Genomic DNA, 21,687 nt, shown 5'->3' with positions numbered 1-21,687 from the left:
GCCCCAGACGACTCATCTCTCCTCATAGGCTAAACCAGTGTTTCAGAATCTTTTTCTTTCCACTCACATATATTTAAGTATTCCCTATGCCATAGGTGCTCTGTGATTACTAAGGGATTGCTTAAGGTGGTATGCGAGTGGAAAGAAAAAGTTTGAAACCCACTCTTTGAATTGAACCTAATTGACTCGTTATGCACACGGTTTCATAACTCCAAAGGAAATGGGCCAATGGTAATTTTTCTCAAGCAAAATATTTCAGTAGCAATTGGGTCGAGAGCAGTGCTTCGCAACCTTCCCTTCCCACTTACATACCACCTTAAGCAATCCCTTACTAATCACAGAGCACCGATGGCATAGGGATTACCTAAAGTGGTATGTGAGTGGAAATAAAATAGTTGAGAACCACTGAGCTAACCCCTTCATCTCTAGAATCAACCTGCACCACCTCTACACAAGTAAGGAGACCAGAACTGCATGCAATACATTGGATGCAGCTTCACCAGAACCTTGTATAGTTGCAGCATAACCTCCCTGCTCCTAAATTCAATCCCTCTAACAATGAAGGCCAACATTCCACTTGCCTCCCTGACAACTGCTGCTCCTCAAGCCAACCTTTGGTGATTCATGCACAGTTACTCCCAAGACCTTCTGCATGCAGGTGTTCCAGTGTTTTATGTAAAGCTAGTGAAATAGCACTTCCCATTGGCAGGGTGAACAAATTGGAATGGATCCATGTCACTGCTCAGACAGGAGCTATATTTTTCAACTCCAGCCTCGCACAAAACTCTTCATTACTGTGAATGTGAGTGCCACTGGTAGGTAGTCACTTAGACAGGTTACCAAATGCTTCTTGGGCACTGGTGTGACTGAGGTCTGTTTGAAGCAGGTGAGTACCACGCACTGCCAAAGTGAGATGTTGAAGATATCGGTAAATACATTGGCAAGTTGGTCAGCACAGATTTTTAGTACTCAGCCGGGTACTCTGTCTGGACTGGATGCTTTCCTTGGATACGCTCTCCTGAAGGCCACTTCCTCTACGTCATCTTCGGATACTGACAGTAGAAGATCATCAGAGGATGTGGGAGTGTGCAGTGGTTTTCCTTGTTATGGTGGTCAAATCAGGCGTAGAAGGCATTGAGTTAATCTGGGTGTGAAGCTTTCATTTCTCCCAATGCTCTGAATTTGGTTTTGCAGCAGGTCTTCTCATTTAGGCCCTCCCACAGCTGTCAGGCATCCCTTTTTGTTTCCATTCTTGTCTGGAATATCCACTTTTCCTGGAAGATGGCTGTCCATCGGTCATACCTGCTCTTTGTGTATGTTCTGGATCTCCTAACTTAATGCCTCTGATCTGGCTCTCAGCAGGTTCCTGACTTCATTGATCATCCAGAACTTCTGACTGGGAAACTCTGAATGATTTAGTGGAGATACACTTATCCACAGCTTTTTGATAAAAATCTGTGATGGCCCTAGTGTAATCATTCAGATCCACAGCTGAGTTCTTCAACACCACCCAATTCAATGACTTGAGGCAGTCTTGTAGCCACTCTTCAGCCTCCAGTGACCACCTTCTGATCTCTGCAGCCTCTTTTTTTAGACTCTGTCTGCCTCCAGTCAGAAAGAGCACCATTAGATGATCTGACTTTCCAAACTGCGGTCTCAGGAAAGAACGCGAGGCCATCCTTATCTCGGTGTGGCAGTGATCGAGTGTGTTGGGACCTCTGGTACAGCAACTTGCGTGCTGGTGATAATTGTAGTGTGCCACGGTGAGCCTTCTCTCCACAGGCTACAAGTGCCTGTTTGTAATTGGCATTGGGAGGCATATAAACTCCAATAAGAATTACTGATGAGAGTTCTCAGGGTGAATAGAAGAGTCTGCATTTGATCAATATTTGCTCTAATGCAGTGGAGCAGGAGGTCAACATAATCCTAGTGTCTGTGCACCAACCTGTATTAAATAAAAAGCACACACTATCCTTTTTGCTCGAATATGAGTTCTGGTCCAGTCTGTGAATGGTGAAACCCTCTGGTTTGATCACAGAATCCACTGTGTTCTCTGTTAGCCAGGACTCAGTGTAGCAAATATCTGAGATTTGTCTCACCTGTCTCTGATAAAGCAGCCTTGCACGGTGGTCATAAATTTTATTCTCCAATGAATGGACATTTGCCACTAATATGGATGGTAGGGGAGGTAAGAATAGTGATTTATTTCATCCCAATCCAAAGGTTGGAAATGAAGTGCTCAATTGAGCTGATAAGACTGCTGAGAAGAGGCGGTTTTACAAATGACCAGTCAGGCCAGAACCAGGCTAGGATTGGCCCTGATCCACCTCTTGTAGAACTGCATGCCGCTAGTGTCTAGCCTCACACACATCAAACTGTTGAAGTGCCAGAGGCACTCAAGGAGCTAGAGGTCATTGCCAACTGAAGAGAATGATTATAAATGTTGAGGTACCAAAGGCACATTAAGTCATGAACATTTGATACCTTCTTTGTTTCGATCTCCCATCCCCAACCCAACTCAAATCAAATTGAAAAGTTCACCTCTTTGATGATTTTGCTCCTTGGTACACATTGGGTGGGGTTGGTAGTGAAACAATTATTGTGTGGCGTGTAAACGAAGAGACAGCTGTTGCAATTGTAGATTAGGAAGAGAACCGCCTGTCTGCTGGGATCTTGTCACTGTTTTGTTTGAAGTCTAACCACACCTGGATGTGTTGTGATTGTAACTTTGTGTGGGCTTCACTGCTGCTTTATATTCTGCTTGGGCTTGCCTTCCCTAGGCCAGACTTCAGGTGTGGGGCTCTTCCTGAGGAGCTTCAGATGTGGGTGTATTAATTGGAGTGCAGGGATGAGGGGTATTTCAGGGGGTTATAAATGGCAGTGATTGCATGAAAAGTACATGAACCTGAAATGTATCACAGTTGTCTATAATCACATTCTCCTGATGTGCTAATGCCATCCCATCCAACAGTACATCTTATTTAAATCTCTCTCTCTCTCTCTCTCTCTGCATTCCCCTTTTACTGTCTGAATGGAATGTGATTCAGAACACATTAAGATGTGATAACTCTGCCTCAGCTTTTGTTGTAATTTATAAATAAATATTGATAAACTTTCTTCAACAGCTATTTATTGTTCTGAGTTCACCTTAGAGTGTCATATTTTACTGGCTAGTTGTGTGAAAACAGTTTTATTTCGAACTCTTGAGGCTCTATTTTAAGCTTTAATCATAGTTTTGGGGTGGGGGTGAGTTGAGCATTATTTCAGAAATGAGGGTAAATATTGTCGGTTAATCTTGCAGTCTGTACTATAATAATCTTGAAGGTGCTATTTTGAAAATGAAATGCAATGGCTAAGTTCTGTCAGCCCTTTAGAGAGACAGAAGGGATCTCATTCTATGATTTTGAAGAACAGGGTGTAGGCATCGTGCTTGGGAATGTCCTGACTTTGTAAAAATGGTTTGTCTGCGTACTAATCCTCTGTTTTCCTTGTCAACTGCATTAATAACATTATTACCAGACCACCGTGGATCACATATTCTTTGCACAACTGGCCAAATATGAACAATTATTATTTTATTTTCTCTTCTTTTTATATTATTATTTTTGCTCATTGTGGCATCTGAATTATATTTAATTTGTGTTAGTATGTTTTACAACAGAGAAATAGCAGAATGTGAGACTTTATTGTATTTATACATCATATTGAATTATATGACAATAAACTCTTCTTCGCTCATTTTTCATTCATTCATCGTCTTTTGAGTTTTGTCCTGTCAATCACAGAGACTCCAACATTTCCTGCCTTGCCACTACAGCTGTTCCACCTCAATCTCATTCAATCTGAACATTGTCAGGGCAGTTAGTATGACATTATTACAGTGCCAGTGCCCTGGGTTCGAATATGCCACTTTCTGTATGGACTTTGTGTGTTCTCCCTGTGACTGGGTGAGTTTCCTCTGGGTGCTCCGGTTTCCTTCATATCACGTGAGGTTGAGTATAATTTGGCTGCATGAGTTTCAATGGCTGGAATTGGTTTCTACTGTCTAGTTTTAAAAAAAAGGGACATAGAATATGGAATAGATCCTTCAGCACACAATGTCTGCACCAAACATGATGCCCATTTTAAACTAAAATTTTGCTGCTTGTACATGATACTCAATCCTCTATTTCATGCAGAATCAAATGTCCATCTAGAAACCTCTTAAATGCTACTACAGGTACACAATCCTTTATCCAAACATCTAAAATCCAGAAAGCTCCAAAATCCGGCATTTTTTTTTCCTGGTGCTGGTGCAGCAGAGGGAGAGAGATGGCAGTGTAACTGGAAGGGGGTGGATATGGCAGCACAATTCGGGTGGGCTTAAATCTGTGGCGGCTGGCTTTTGTTCTGAAATCCGGAAAAATCCGAAATCCTAAATTTGGAACACAGTTCCCTAAGGGACAGGTACCTGTATTATATCTGTGATTCCTGGCAGTCCATTCTAGGCACTTACAATTCTCTGAGTAAGATAGCTTACCCCTCCATACATCTTCTTTAAACACCAACCTCCCCCCCCCCACCCACCTTACATCCATGTTCCCTGATGCAAGACATTTTATCTCCAGGAGAAAGATCTGACCATCTATCTTTAGTGGCATCTCTCTCAATTTTATGACGTTCCAACCAGCTGCCCCTCAGACTCTGGCACTCCACAGAAAACAACCCAATCTTGTCAAACCTCTGCTGAAACCTCAATTAAATTTTTTGAAAGAAATCCACCTGTGACTGATTGCACCAACGACTGCACTCTTGCTTCCATTGTGTGTTGGGAGGCTGATGTTGGCATGCAAGCATTGTGCTAACAACTGAAGACATTTTTATTTGTTCCAAAGCATTTGGTTTGTCATTTAGTTCCTAAATAAATATTTTTACTCTGCTACATGATATGTGACAATGTTCCTGAGGCCATCTGGTGTTGAATTACTTATCCCCTAATCTGAGGTCGGGGAGAAGGGATAACATTGAAATCAAGTCAAATGAGAGAGTCAGGAAATCCTTCCCCAAATCCAAACAAGAACATTGTTTGCTATTGATACTCATCCAGCAGAAATGCAGACTAACTTATACATAGTGGTGCAGGTGAGAGCTCATTGAGAGAGACAAAACTGTTGAGAACATTTGAGCATTATATGGCACAGTCAGTTATGGGGGTATCTCCCATGACTCAACAACCCAAAGATCCTTGGGGAGGACAAGGAGGAGGGGCCTTAACTGAACTTGGAGCTATCACCTGAAAGGTCCAAGTTCTGCTCCTGAGTGTTGCTCATATCTTTATTTGCACACTCCTTACATCCCAAATGTCATTTTAAAGATGAACAACAAGACTTGTTAAAGAATACCAAATATTAGTTTGTTGAAACTTGGCAACAGTTACTGAGTAGATGCAGGTTCTGTGGCAGCTGCAGTTCCTGCATTCATTTTCATTGCATGACCTTGATAAAATTTTAAAATTTAAATGTAAATTTAAGTTTTAAAAAATTTAGACATAAATACAGCACGGTTACAGGCCATTTCAGCCCACGAACCCATGCTGCCCAATTTGCACCAAATTAACCGACACCCGGGGTATGTTTTGAATGGTGGGAAGAAACTGGAGCCCCTGTAGAAATCCCATGCAGACACGGGGTAAGGGTATAAACTCCTTACAGACAGTGTGGGATTCGAACTCCAGTCTGATCGCTGGCGCTATGAAGGCATTGTGCTAACCGCTATGCCAAATGTGCATGGTAGAGAATGAGTTCTGATTATCTGAATCCACATTTTGAGTTACTGTCCTATATTTTGATCATCTGGTAGCAGCTTTCTCTCTTACGACAGAAGATGGTGCTTTAAGACTCATGCCAGATACCCAACTGCATGACCAGAAATGATGTTCCTGTGAAGTAATGCCCAATAAATACTTCACTGCAAGGAAGGTGGACATTTCCGATAACTTAAAGTTTCATTTAGAGATATAGCATAGTAACAGGTCCTTCTGGCCCATAATCCACGCCATCCAAATACATCCACATGATTAATTAAGCTTCTAACCATGTACGTCTTTGTAACATGGGAGGAAACTGGAGCACCCAAAGGAAACTCATGCAGACTCTGGGAGAACGTACAAACTCCTTACATACAGACAATGCTGGATCTGAACCCGGATTGTAGGTGCTGTAATAGCACTGCTCCACTAACTACAGTGCCCAAGCTGATGCTCTCAGAATCCGAGCAAGCCCTTTACCACTCCATGAACCAGCATCAATTAGATGAATTACCTCGCACGTCAGAGATGGATTCACAGAAGCTTAATTAATCATGTGAATCGCAAAAAGTTAGGTTGCAGGTGCAGCAGGTTATTAAGAAGGCCAATGGAATGTTGGCCTTCATCGCTAGAGGAATTGAATTCAGGAGTAGGGAGGTAATGTTGCAACTGTATAAGGTACTGGTGAGACCACACCTGGAGTACTGTGTCCAGTTCTGGTCTCCATAATAGCAGTGCTATTACAGCACCTACATTCTGGCTTTGGAGACGGTCCAGAGGAGGTTTACTAGGTTGATCCCTGGGATGAAGGGGTTGACTTATGATGAAAGATTAAATTGTCTAGGATTGTATTCGCTCAAGTTCAGAAGAATGAGAGGAGATCTTATAGAAACATATAGCATTATGAAGGGTATGGATAGAATAGATGTAGGAAGGTTTTTTGAGCTGACCGGGGAAACTAAAACGAGAGGACACAGTCTCAAGATTCGGGGGAGTAGATTTAGGACAGAGATGAGGAAAAATAGTTTTTCCCAGAGAGTAGTGAATGCTTGGAATTCTCTAACCAGGGAAGTGGTTGAGGCTGCCTCATTAAACATATTTAAAATTTGGTTAGATAAATTTTTACATGATAGAGGAATTAGGGGATATGGGGAGAAGGCAGGTAGGTGGAGTTAAGTCATAAATTAGATCAGCCATGATCGTATTGAATGGCGGAGCAGGCTTGATGGGCCATTTTTGGCCTACTTCCTATGTTCCTATGTTCACAGCAAAACCCATGGAAAGACCATTAATGGCAGCGTGAGTTACTGATCTACTGGAGACAGTCAGCACTTACTCCTAACATAGTATGCACAGTGAAAACATGGGAGGAAGGAGTGAGAAACAGCTCAGAAAATAACCATGTGGCTGACAGTGTGTTGGATTGGTAACTTGCTCTGAAATATGCATTATAATATTTGTTCTCTTAACATGGGTGTTTATTGGTTCAGTTAGAATTTATCATCTGTCTCACCCTGAACTAACTGAGCTGCCAGGACTTGTCAGCTGCTGTTTAATAGTCTGCATTAGTTTGGAGTCACATGCAGGCTGGGAACCTGGTAAGGGCAGCATATGTCATCCTCCAGAGGACATTAGACAACCAGATGGATTTTTAACAATGATCCACTGGTTTAAGGCTAGTTTTTAAACTGTGTTGTCAGCCTTGTATGAGTTGGTGGTTCTCCATTCAGTCCCTGACTCTCCCCCATCCTGAGGCACTGCTACTGTTATTAATCACTTGGACTTGAATGACCAGCTGTCAGACTGATTCAGCCTCCTGTCTCCCCATCAACAGTTCCAAGCCTCTGGATACTGAATTCTCCTGAGGCCAGCCTTTCATGATCAAGGGTGCCTTCCTCCACTCCAGGTTTCTGGGTTCTGTGCTGACTGATGAGGTCAAGGTGGGAACAGCAGACTCTTCCACAGATGACAATAAATCCTATTTGAACGAGAAAGAGACAACAACTTGGCAGGAAGCTGCTAAGACAGTAGATGAGTATGACTTAACCTATGTTTAGATGGATGCCAATTAAAACTTCCCATAAAGGTCAGAGGGATAGTCTGAGTAATGTAGCAAGTAAACTCAAGAGTAGTAATAGACCCAAAGACGAAGGGAAGAGTCTATTACTATTCAGTGTGTGAGCCTCCCTTCCACTGGCTATGCAGGGCTTGGACTCAAGGTATCTGTACAATAAATGATCCACCTCCACTTCAAGGAAAAAAATTCCCAGAAGCCAGGGGTAAACTTTTTCTGATAGTCTTTGAACACATTCTTGAATCTTATCCTGTAACTGCCTGAGAATCTCATTCCAAGACAGAACTCGGAATAGAGTGTCATTTAGGGAGTTAAACAAGAAAATATAGTGTCAAGTGCAATACACAAACGTTCTGGATACCTAATGAAACACCCAGGCACAAGATGTTGGTATTCTTTTACTTCGGTGGATGCTGTGTGACCTGGTGAGCTTCTCCAGCATGTTTGTATTTTGCCTATTATGGAATCTAGTGTCAGGTTGCCAAATGTAGCCAACAAAGTGTAACTCAGAAACACCAGGGTGTTGGTCTGGGAGAAGAACTGATTTAACAATTATGATCAAGCTTCCCTCGCACCCCCCCTTCAAGCCCAACAAACCCACTTACTTCCTTTCTGATGTATTCTTATTGGCTGTACAGCTATTTGCTAGTTTTAAAAAAATAATTCTAGAGGTACAACATGATATCAGGCCCTTCCTGCCCAGCAAGCCTGTGCCACCCAAATACATAATTTAACCTACAAATCCCATACATTTTTGGAGGATGGGTGGAAAACACAGCACCTGGAGTAAACCCTAATGGTCACAGGGAGAATGTGCGAACTCCTTTCAGACAACTCCTTTCAGTGATGTACCATCAATAATTCACAAAAGGCCGAGTAGTGAAACAACCAGGCTTTTAATAGCTAAAGAATGGAACACTATCAGACAGCCATCCATCTCCTTCACTGATCAGAGCAAAAAGAAACGGGTAGCCTGCAAGGAACTATGGGTAGGATCGGTTTTGGGAGGTGTTTCCAGTCCATAGCAGCCAATCACAGAGTAACAGTGGTTTACCATAGTCTGATTTGAACCCTGATCACTGTAGTAGTGCTGCTCTAAACTACTACGCTAACCATGCCACCCCTAGTTATGTTATAACTTGTTATGACATTAAGTTAAGGCAGTTGACAGCTGATAAACCTTTAGGCAGATGTAGCACATGATCTGCACATCTAATGAAAGCAAGCTTGGTGTCTTGATTTGCATGCACCAGTGTGAAAGCACAAGAGAAGCTGGAAGTGGGTGGAGGTTGTATATTCTGAGGGAGTGGTAAAATGGAAGTGGGTTCACTTTATGAAATTAAAACAAAAACATGTAGATGCTGGAGATCTGAAATCTAAGCAAAAATTACTCAGTAGTCAGGCAACATCTGTGGAAAGGGAACCAGGGTTAACATTTTGAGTCGACAATCCTTCATCAGAATTGGCAAATGTCAGAAATCGAATTAAATTAGAGGAGGTTGGGAAGGGTGAAGTGAACAAAAGGAACACAAGTCACTAGCGACAATCGGGGGTTGCGGGGGGTGGGGGGTTGTGATGGCACCAGGTGACGCCATCAGAGGGGATGACACCAAAATGACTGCCTATAAAAGTTTTGTGCAGTGTTTCAGCAGAAATGTATATTTTTATATAAAAATATCCCTGTACTTAGTCTTAGCAACAAAAATATTTTTCGTAATCCCAGTTACATGTATTAATATACTTATGTAGCTGACCGCTACAAAGAAACACACACTCACAGTGTGGCAGGTTAAGCTTACTCGTTTATTAGGGCTGGAAAGGCTTGCCTTTACACTGTTCAAATTCCCACCGTTTTTTGCTGATTGACTGAGTCAGCCAAATGAATAACAATAGCAGGCGGAAACATCCATGCATATGAATGTCCTTCTTCTCCAGCCTGTTTCTGCTGAGTTAGCTGGGCAGTTTGACCAATGCCATTGTTCTAATGCTGCCCCCTGGTTCTTTGTTCTAGGAGTCGCTTTAGCGATCTCTGTCCGTGTCTGCTGTTGCGCCATGTGCCCGGTCCGATCTCCACAATTGCGGGCTGCCACACTTGCAAGGATAAAACTCTATGTTAATTTATTTTTGGAACCTCTAATGCGCTCCGGTCATAGCTGTCATTATTACCCAATTACGTGACACGTCGAATCACGTGGTTTCATCTGCACGCACTACAATCACGCGCTGTTGTTTTCATTGCTGCTGGTGTTTTTATAGTCGCTGCTTTTGTCAAATTTTCTCATGTTTTAGCTACAATATTGTGGTAATTAGTATTTGTGAACCTATATCAATAACTTTTTTTGAGTATGATATTGTAATTTAAAGGTGAGATTTTAATTTTGCTAATTGTTTATCTCACTACTATTGCCATTACATTCAGTGATATACGGGAATTACAGTTTATAAATATCATTAGTACAAAAAACATTGCTAAGTATTCTATGTGGTCTGGTACATGAGGAGGTCCATGGGGGGTGGGGGTTGACACCATGAGTAACCGCGCTGAGTGACACCAACCCTAGCGACACCACTGACACCAGTGTCCACGTAGAGACCATGCGAGATTAAATGGCCTGAGTGTTGAAGGTGCTGAATATATGGGCTTGGTGAAGGCTTTTAATCAGTGTTGATCAACTGGATGAGGTGGAAATAAAGAGAGATGAGTGTAGACAGAGGAGAGAAAAAAGAACACAGGAACATGAGGAACTGAACACTGCAGGGGGATTTACAGTTCCCAGAATACTTAGCAGCTTCTGCTTTTGATGTCTGTCTCATTATTTATGTCCTGACTGTTGTCATTTTTGATTTGAGCAAGAAAATCTGCTGGTGCTGGGGCCCGGTGCATTACACAAAACTCAGCAGGTCACTCCAAAACATAGGAGGTTGTTGGTTAATTGGGTGTAATTAGGTAGCACAGGGTTCAATGGTTGGAATTGGCTTCTACCGTGTTGTAAATAAAAAAATTTAAATTAAATCCATGGGAAGTAAAATGCAGTTGACATTTCAGGACTGAGTCCTTCGTCAGGAATAACAGGTAAAAATCTTCATAAAAATGGAGGGAGAGGAGCATGAGCTAACTGGTAAGAGGCTTTATCTCCCTGAGATTAAGGGGTTTTGGGTTTCGATCCAAGTCTGGGCTGTGCTGAGGCAGTGCTACGCAGATGGAATGCTGCAATTGAGCCAAAGCATTAAACAGAAACTTTAACTTCTCTCTCAGTTTGATCAAATGTCCAGTCAAATTATTTTGAGATGGACTAGGAAATGATTCCTGGTATTCAGATCTAAATATTCTTCAACTAACACACTAGAATGAAAACCATAGAACAGAGCCAGTAGAGCACAGGAACAGGTCCTTTAGCCCACCATGTCTGTGTCAACCATGATACCTATCTAAGTAGTCTAGTCTGCCTGGAGCTGCTCCGTATCACTCTATTCATTGCCTGTTTATGTGTCTGCCCAGGGGTTTGTGCTAAATTTTCACAACAGCAGGCACTGTCAATAACTCACCTCTCCACAACCTTTCTTTTAGAATGAAGTCCATTAGTGCTCTAATTCCTGGCGAAGCATCCTGACCTCCAAATGAGGTACTACTGTATGTCAATTCTTGCTCCTCCTTTTGTTCCCCTAAGTGATGCTGTAATTTCTTCGGGATGTTACAGAATTGAATGACATGAGAAAGTCTGCAGATGCTGGGGTTGAGTACAGTGTTCCAACGTGTGGAAGAAACTCATCAAGTCAAGCAGCATCCATAGGAAGTAAAGGGTCACCAATGTTTTGGGCCTGAGGCCTTCGTCTTTTACTTCTTCTGGAGGCTGTGTGACATGCTGAATCTCTCCAGCAGTTGCATATTGCACAGAATTAGAAAGGGCTGATTTTGTCAGAAAGTAATGCAATATTATCTAACCTTGGGGAGAGGACAGAGAGAATTCCTTTGGCAGTCACAACCTCTGCATTCTGAAGGAAAGCTAAAAGTCCTCAGCAGCCCTTTCAACTCCCAAGTGATTTTTTTTTTGTTTTAAGATCAGGTCAGCTGCTTTGTTGCAGTCTTTTATGAAGACATCTCAAACAGTGAGTGTACTGTTCTGTTCATTCTAGGTTCACAATATGAGCCTAAAGCTTGCTAACAGATCACTAGACAATGGATAAGAGTGCTATTTGTAGCAGTCATTTCAGAAGACTCTAGACAGTGTAACCTTGTTTTCTTTTCCCCACTGTTGAAAACTGATTGGGAGGGGAACAAGCTCTTCATTGTGTTTCATGATATATGATGTAGTAATATATGGAGATAGAATAGGTGAGAGGAAAGAGCATTTTCTGTGAGAAAGACTGAGACAAGCAGCCAGGAGCCATTCTGGATCTGGTGCAATCTGTTAGTAATGAGCTTCCACACACACATGCCTTCAATGTTTTATATCAGGTCATTCAAGTAGGAAGACAGAGGAGTAACTTAAAGGAACACTACAGCACAGTACAGGCACTTTGGCCCTCAATGTTGTGCCAACCTAAATATTCCTACCAAAAAAATAAATAAAATTAAGACACATGAGAGACTGGAGATCAGTGGTTCTCGACCTTTTTATTTCCACTCACGTCCCACTTTAAGTATTCCCTATGCCATAGATGCTCTGTGATTAGGAAGGGATGGCTTAAGGCCTTATGTGGGTGGAAAGAAAAAGTTTGAAAGCCACTGTTTTAATCCTACCCGATTGACTCATTATGTGCACGGTTTCATAACTCCAAAGGAAATGGGCCAATGACAATTTTTCTCAAGCAAAATATTTCAGTAACAATTAGGTATAGACCAGTGATTCTCAACCTTCCCTTCCCACTCACATATCATTTTAAGCAAACCCTTACTAATCACAGAGCACCAGTGGCATAGGGATTACTTAAAGTGGCCTTTGAATGGAAAGATAAAGGTTGAGAACCACTGTTATAGATGCTGGGATCTGGAGCAAGACACAATCTATATATTGATAGGTAGCCACTGGCTATCTCCCCTCTGCTCAGTTTTGATGAAGGATTCCAGCCCAAAACATTAACCATTCTTTTTCTCCCACTGATACTGCTCGACCCATTGAGTTCCTCAAGCAGATGGTTTCTTTCTTCTCAAATAGGAAGTCTGATTTTAATTTGTTTTTTTACCTCTGATCAGTGGTTTGTGTGGTTTTTTTTTGCACTGTATTCAACTTGGCCATTCTCTCTCATCCTTGTCTCTCTCATCCACTGAAACCCTCACCTTGTTACCCACAATCAACCCAGTAAATAGAACATAGAAGCTTACAGCACAGGAACAGGCCCTTTGGTTCACACTGAACACGATGCCAAATTAAATTAAATCTCTGCTGATTGCACATGATACATGTCCCTCTATTCTCACCATATTTATGTGTCTATCTACAAATGACTTAAATGCTACTATCATATCTATATTCACCACCTGTTGCAGGCACCTTCCACGCTCTGCATTTAAAAAAAACCTTGTCCTGCTCATCTCTTTTAAACTCCCTCCAACCCAATCTTAAATATATGCTGACTGGTATTTGACAAAAATTTGAGAGAAAAATGTAAAACATGAAAGTTTGCAGACACTGTGGTTGAAGTAAAACCACAATGCTGGAGAAACTAAGCAGGTCAAACAGTGTACTTTATATAGCAAAGATAAAGATACATAACCAACATTTTGGGCTTGAACCCTTGATAAAGGTATGGAAAAAATGTAGGCAGACGCCTGAACAAAATGGTGGGATGGTGGGGGGGGGGGGGGGGGGGAGCACAGTTCCAAGGCCAGGAGATAAAAGCTGGATAAAGGAGGGAGGGCACACCAGCAAACAGGGGAAGGAGGGATAGCTCTTTGAATAGAGAAGAAAGGAGGTGGAAAGCTAGAGTAAAGAAAACAAAGGGAAAGGGGAAGGGAGGGAGAATGGAGAGTAGGTTAGCAGAAACCAGAGAAGTCAATTTTAGTGCCATCTGCTTGGAGAGTGCCCAGATTTATGGGTGGTCTTGATGGGAAACTAGATGAGACCATGAACAGACATAAGAACATGGAAGTAGGGTGTGGAATTGAAGTAGTTGGCCATTGGGAGATACCTGACACTAATAAGGACGAAACAAAGGTGCTCAGTGAAGTTATCTCCCTGTGTGTGTGTGTGTGTGTGTGTGTGTGTGTGTGTGTGTGTGTGTGTGTACGCATGTGAGGAACTGCCTCAAGAAGACAGCGAAAACCATAAAGTACCCCCATCACCTTGGTCACAGCTTTTTCTCACTACTACCTTCAGGCACAAGGTACAGAAACCTGAAGACCAGCATTTTCAGGTTCAAGAAGTTTCTATCAGCCTCTTAAATCTTCCTATGGCACACTATTCATAGACTGTCTGAAATGTTAAAAGTTGCTTTTTAGCAAGAGGATTTATATGAATATTTATTATCTAACTTAGTGTCTCCTTCAATTTTATTCAATTAGTTTACTATTATAATTTTTCTTTACAAATACCTGTTCAGCTGCAGCAAGTAATAATATTGGGCACATGGACATTGTACAATGTGTATGACAATAAACTCATTATCATTATTTAGATGAATCACACTTTCTACTCATGCCCTATAAACTTGGAGGGACTCCTCTAACTTTGTTCCACATCTGAAGTGGATTTCTTCCTCTACTTCTGCTTCAAACTGTAACAGAGACTACTGGGGCTCACCTCCCCTCTAATAGAATATTGAACAGTCCTCCACAATATGGGACCTTTTGCCTATGACATTGTGCTGATCCGTGTTCTGTTTAGAATAGTATCAGATTTGGTGGGTTCATAGAGAGATGAGTCTGGACACAAGTGCTACAATCACAGGAAACTTTAAAGAAAATACAGGAGACAAACAGGGGAGAATGTCAAATAATACTCAATTGCTATTTTACTAAACAACTATATAGACATTTACATCGGACCCAGGATGGACTCCAATACCAATGGTCGCCTATACTCGACATGCTCACACACATGTACACACTTTACAGACAGAAACTTTCATACACACTCCCAGTTCCCTGTACCAATAGGGGTGTGGCTCTCTGCAAGCACTAATCTATCGCAATACAGGTAGTCCTCGACTTCCAATCTACACGAATTACATCCACCCGCATATACGGCCAAAATTTAAAAAAATATCTTTATTAAAACTACAGTATAAATTCATATTTTATATTAAAAATACTGCATACAGTGGTCCCCGCTCCTGGGGTCAACCCAAATTCCATGTTCCCCCCGGCAGTCTGAGATCCCCTTTCCCAGTGGCAGCCCGAGGTCCCCTCTCCCTGACTTATGACCAAATCCAAGTTACAACCAATCCTTCCATCCCCATTATGGTTGTAAGTTGGGGAGTACCTGTACTACCACTCAGCTTACATGTCATGCGCACCTTGCGCACGACACTTCCAGCAATATCCACAGTACTGACCTGGCATGGAGCAATGTCCAGGGCTTGGACACAAAGCATAGAGAAAGTATGTGCTATGCATTGGTAATATATACAGTTCTGATCAGGGCGCCTAGCCAAAAATGATCCTAGGTAATTTAAACAAGCCAATGGCAAGGTGTGTACTAAAGGGTGGCCGGAGACCAACCTTGATTGACAGGTGATGTGACTTCTGAATAACCACCCTCAATCCATAATATTCCAGACAACAGGGAGGCTATGTGTTTCTCCACAATCCACATGTAACATCATGTAAAGCCATTTTGCATCACTTTAACCCTTCCCTCCTTTACACCCCATAATCCTCCATTTTTTTAAAATATCTACACACCTAAGAGAGTTTTTTTTAAATGTCCCCTTTGGACCAGCCTCCTCCACCACACACAGTTCCATTCCATGCACTCACCACTCCTCTGACGTCTCCTCCAAACTTTCGTCCATTCAACTTAAACACGTGCTCTGGTGTTGGCCATTACTGGCCTGGGAAAAAGATGCCTCTCATAATCTAAAAGCTGTGTCTCATCATCTGTCACTCCAAAAATAAAAACCTACCCAACCTTTCCTCAGATGTTCTCCAATCCAGGAAACATCCTGGTAAATATCCTCTGCACTTTCTCTAAAGCTTCCATATCCTTCCTATAATGAGGTGAACAGAAGTGAACACAAGAATCCAAGTGTGATCTTTCTGCTGTTAACTTTATATCCATGTCCCCTCACAACAGATCTCTGCTTAACTAATATAGTTCCTTCCCTACTCATGCCACTCATAATATTGTAGACCACAACTGGATAACCCTTCCAAAGAAATAACCTCTCCAGATATAGTGAGGCTTATAGATAACTGGATTAACCTTCCTTCTGCCAAAAAGGGTGCCAGACCAATCGAATCTTATTGCTGCATGCTTACATTGTGGATGAACCTGGGAGCAGTGAAGAAAGCAACAACAATTTGCATTTATATAGCATTTTTGATATAAAATGTCTGAAGCTGCTGGATATGAGTATTATCAACATAAAACCAGCCACTTAATCACATAAGGAGTTATTAGCACTGCTGTCTAAAAACTTAATGGAGTTTGTAGAGCATGTTGAAAGATGTGGGGAAGGCTAACAAAGAAATTCTAGAACTTGAGTCCAGAGCAGTTTAAATAGAAACAGATTTTCTCAGCAAACATTTGGATGAGAGTATTTGGGTATAGAACATTAAGAGGTAGCAAATGTGATCGTAGAAAGCATCCTTCCAAAGAAACATTGAAAGGAACGTTCCTATGTCCTTATCTTTTGTCGCAGAGTGTTCCCTGGCAATGAATAACATTTGAAGTCTAACATAGCATGGAAACTCAGAAAACAACTTGCACACAAGATCCAGCACATTGCAATGAATTGGCACTGGTTAGGGGTTAAATGATGTCTTGAAGTGGCTCTGACCTTTACTGGAGTAATGCCTAAGGATCTCATCTGCCTTCTTCAGGGAATAGGCAGGGTCTTATGAACATGGCACCTCAGGTACTGGAAGACAGTGAATGTTCAAGTCTCTGGCATGGGGGGTTAGAAGCCACAACCTTCTGACATGTGGGATGAGAGTGCCACATCTAAGCCGCAGCTACCAGAGCTTGGAACAGAAAGGGATTCACAGTGGTTTTGCCAGCTTCATTCGTTGCTAAAGCAAACATCTATGGGAAATGTGAGATTACAAAGAAAAAATATCGTAGCTCATTTAAATGTCTTGGCTTATGTATGTGTGTTGTTTGTGACTCTGTGGATGAATCATTTTTAACACATCCAGTAACATTAGCAAAATACTATTGAGCACAGAAGTTGTCTGTAACTGAAGCTTCCCCATGCCTTGGGATTGGGATCCAGTAAACTAAATTTGAATTGCAGTTTTGCTGCACTTTTTTTTGTTCCTTAATTAAAATAACCCATCCATATCCACTTTCTGTCTACAAATTTGCCTTTTTTCTAAAAATAATTTATGCTAAAAATGTATATTTGGATGCTTATTAAGAATCAGAAAATATTGCTTGCATTATAAATAATTAATAAAATTTGAAGTGTTTTCGGTGGGCATTGTCTTGTTTTATTGAATGGCATTACTTTAAAAAGAATCATTATACTATTGCACTATATGATAATTTATGTATATTTCAGCATAATTAAGTTCTGTTATGTGTGGATGTGTTTAATGTGTGTCTGTGAGTGAATGTCTGTATATACACATGTTTTCAATTGTATTATCGTGTGTAAGAGAGGGGGGGGAGAGAGAGAGAGAAAGAGAAGATTCCCTTGATGGATCCTTGCCTAACTACAAGGTGTGGCTGGTCAGCTCATAAACTAGCTCCCATTTCTGGAAGGGTTTTAAACTGTGTGATGCTTCGATGGAATTGTCAAAGATTCTCCACAGAGGAGCAAGGATCTCTCCTGGTGTCTTTTTGAAAATTCCCTTCTTTGCCAAAATTAGGTTGTTGATGTAATTGTCTTGTTTGTCGAGCCTTGTTGAATGTATTTTCCAACAGAATAATAACCATAGCATGACTGTGAACTTCTCTGGGCCACCTGGAGTCCACAAGCACAAACACAACCACTGAAGATAAATGCCTATACTTTTGTGAAGGGAGACATTTTGAACAACCTCTCATTTTCCCCAGAACATCTTTTACACTGGGTTGAAGCCAACACTACAGTGTAAGCTCATTCTCAATTCTCACACAACGTTTAATAGAAATCATGGAATTGAGGGCACATTATTCTGGGCTTTCTTACTTGATGCAAGATACTTGGGACACAGAGCCTGAATAGTGGGGTTGCAGCAGTAATGATTGAAAGTTTTGTCTACTCAGTAGATATGACTACTTCTCCTGGCGATTCTGCTGATTGGGCTGGAGTAGCTATGCATGGCATTCCCTCTGCTGCCACTCTGTGACTCAACGTCCAAAATGGCAGGATCCCATAAACAATCAGAAGCAGTATATTTCTGTTAATTGTGATATCACCTTCCTCAACATCCTCCAAACCCAGCACCAGTGAATTTGAGTCAAAGGCTCAGTATGCTATTTCTTTTTTTCCTCACAGCTCCTTCATGCCTTGATATGTTGGCTTTGGCCTTTACCATGGATTGTCCAGACAGAAAGAACTTCCATTGTTTTAGCTACTTTCACTGGCCCAAAGAATTACAAGTAGTGGCAATGTATGTAGCCCTGGCATCAAACTTTAGATACAAAATTAGCTAGATTTAGCAAAACTGATAATCCAGTATCCTCAAGATCTTAGTGATGATGGACTGGCAGATTTTCTAGACTGTTCGATGTTACTCTTTTGAATCCTTTCCTTTCCTTGGGTATGTAACACATCAGTGTAATAGATTTTATAAGGAATCCATTGAGTGTAAAGAGAGCTCACAACACAAGGCCCAACTTAGTTTAAAGGGAGAGCAGGAAGAGATCCAGCTTTGGTATAAGGGAGTAAACTGGAGCACTTGAAGGAAACCCAGACAGTCACAGCGAGAACATGCAAACTCCACAGAGACAGCACTGGAGGTTAGGGATGATACATGGGACAGTGTGGCTGCACTGCCCACTTTAGATATTGGTTATGGGTTCATTAGCCTCCAAATGAGAGTGTTTATCATTGAATCCAAAATACAGCACCTCTGTAGGTTGAGCACTCATTACTAGTAGAATGTTATCATGATTGGGAACTCTGAATGAATTCTTAGGCTGGGGGTGTGAAGGCCAATTACAACTGCCACAAAACGATAGCTGGTTCAGTGTGGACCAGACTCCAGTATCAGCCTTTCTGAGTAAGCCTCTCTTACACAACACATGACCAGGAGAGTGCAGCAAAGCTATTGAACCGATGAATACAGACGGCAGGAGAGGTTTGAACGTCCTTCTCCCACGTCTGTACATTTTACTACTGTGATAGGGATCCATGAAGTTATTAACAAAGAATTAACCTCCCACTTAACTCTGCACCATCTGTTTATCTCTTAATGAGCTGGAACAGTGTTGTGGGACCAAATCTCCTTGGTGATTCAGAGCCACTTTGCAGAGTTTCTCCATGGACTGAACTATTTCATGCAGTTGCTGGGATGACTCTTGTTTGTTTTATTGAAGGGAAGAAATCAGGCAGGTCCTTGCTGCTCTTTGTTCTTCTGTGTTGCAATGATTCAGGTGAGGAACTGAGAAGGACCATATGATAACCTGGTCTCTGCTAGTCATGTGAAGCAGCTGAGATTAACCTGATTCAATTAGCATCAAGTTCACACTAATTTAGTGACCGTAGGCATGACCACCAATCATGGTAACCAAAATTTCTAAGTGGTATTAATTGAAGTTAAGCAGAATTTGGTACAGTGGAGCCAATCACCCAGTGCTTGACAGGTATAGAGGAAGAACAGGGGGAGATTGGTCTCTGAGGAACCTTGCCCCATCTTACACTGGCTTCTTCGGAGGAAGATCAAGTGAACGAATCAGAGAAAGAAGACTAAAAACAGAGGCAAATTCTGTCCTCTTGTCATTGGCCGATAATTATAGAAACTTTGTTGGTATTTTTTTTCTTGGGGGGAGGGTAAAAATTTGTGTTTTCTTTCTTGGATTACTTTTTCCTCCCCATGTATTCATTTTTTTATTTCCTTCTCGCAGGCCACTCACCAAAGCTCCTCCTCCTGCAGCCAGGAGAGCAGGATGGGTTGGGGCACAGACTTCTCCGAGACTCTCAGCAACGCTGTTCCATCATCAGCCAGCAGAAAGCAGTCAAGTGGGCTGAGCCAGACAATGGCAGCTTTTTCCCCCCTCTGGAGATGGAACGTCTCACGTCAAAGTGGTGCTCTATCTAGCAGCCCACATGAAAACTGACACACTCAAATAAAAACAAACAAAAACACTCACCTGACTGAGGCAGACAGTTTTGAGTGGCGGGCTCGGAGCTTGGGACCTTGTGAATGAGACTTAAGCACTCAATGACTTGAGCAACTGAACTGTTGGCAGAGACTGTCTGTTTAACCTGATCATTCCGCTGGACAAAAACCCAAATGGGCTCCTGGTCATGTACCTTTTTATTTTACAATTTACAAGCTCTTAGCAAGGAGCTTCTTGCCAATGTAGGCCATGCTTTATTTTGTACTGCTTATTGTTCCCACCCTGAAGTAAAACCAGCACTCTGTGTGGACATGGACACACACACACACACACACACACACACACACACACACACACACACACACACACACACACACACACACACACTTTGCCTGTGTGCTATAGTGAGGAAATGACGGATTATTTTGTGTAAAGATTCTTTCAGGTTTGCAAGCTGAACCTCCCAATTGCGCCTTCAGCTCTCTCCTGTGGTACACATGCATTGTTATTGCTTTAACCGTTTGGAGGAAATGTTACTAGAAGTGGGACTGGAGATAATTAAGAAAAATATATTGTATAGATTCCAATGATCTTGTTAAGAAGAAAGGATATTTGTACAGTTCCCAATGTGAGCCGAATTGGTGCTTCCTAGCATTTGATTCTTACCTCCATTATTGCACTTCATTATTCTTGCCTAGAAGCGCACTGTGATGCCACCATCAATGGCACTTTGTTATTGTGCTTCACGGAGGGTGATTTGATTGTGATGGAGCTTTGTTTCACTCTTCCCATTCTCCCACCTGATTACTCCACCCACCTCGTCACTGCCAGGAGTGGATGCAGAGAGAAAACGCCATCAAGGCCCAATCAGATCCCTCAAAGCACTGATCCTTTGTGCATAGGCCCTGCTGAACTCACACAGTTAGGACCACAGCATTAGCCTGTGAGCAGATGCTTATAGTTCTGGCTCGACCACTCTAAGGCGCCGAAGCTCTTTCCTTTGAGCAAATGCGGGCTTGTTTTATTAAAGAACTGGAACAGAATATTTAATGGTGTCTCTTTATTATCGAGAGTTTTAATCGAACTGATTGGACAGATTTATGGCAAAGAGTACTTCCACATTGCAAGTCTAGCAGGGATTCTTAAGTAAGCTTTCTTGTCAGCTGTATTACTCTACTATTTCTTTTGAAGCAGATTTGTTGAGAATATTGGAATTAAATAAAATAAAGTGAAAAGCTGTTTTTTTAAGATCTTCGTGTGGTTTATCATTTATTTGTGCGGGAAGCACTGTAACATTCACTGCATGGGATACTGTAGTAATTATGTTTATGGACTAATATTCTCAGAAATTGGAAGTTCAAATCACACCACTGAATACAAATCTTTTCAAAATCTAGAAATTAAAATGTTGCTGTCAGTAAGTGTGCCTCAAAACCTGTTGGGTTCAGTTCTTTAAT

The 21,687-nt window shown here is 41.7% G+C and overlaps 1 protein-coding gene across 11 annotated transcripts in view; it reads left to right on the top strand.

Annotated features, from left to right (window-relative positions):
• Positions 1 to 21,687, top strand: part of lef1 (lymphoid enhancer-binding factor 1) — a 198,809-nt gene that overhangs the window by 161,594 nt on the left and 15,528 nt on the right. For 5 of the 11 annotated variants that reach the window (XM_069925775.1, XM_069925770.1, XM_069925771.1 and 2 more), the window contains one exon: positions 20,015 to 21,478. The exons of 3 other annotated variants lie outside the window; for them this stretch is intronic. In XM_069925775.1, coding sequence (XP_069781876.1) covers positions 20,015 to 20,208 — 194 coding nt within the window. In that variant the 3' untranslated portion in view covers positions 20,209 to 21,478. Of the gene's footprint in view, positions 1 to 11,427; positions 11,483 to 20,014; positions 21,479 to 21,687 lie in introns of those variants that run through there. 3 more of the 11 variants (XR_011353915.1, XR_011353913.1, XR_011353914.1) reach the window with 1 other exon arrangement.

The sequence above is a fragment of the Narcine bancroftii genome, chromosome 3, assembly GCF_036971445.1.
Source record: "Narcine bancroftii isolate sNarBan1 chromosome 3, sNarBan1.hap1, whole genome shotgun sequence".
Taxonomy (NCBI): domain Eukaryota; kingdom Metazoa; phylum Chordata; class Chondrichthyes; order Torpediniformes; family Narcinidae; genus Narcine; species Narcine bancroftii.
Note: the sequence above shows the minus strand (reverse complement) of the source record. Positions and strands in the feature narration are given on the sequence as shown.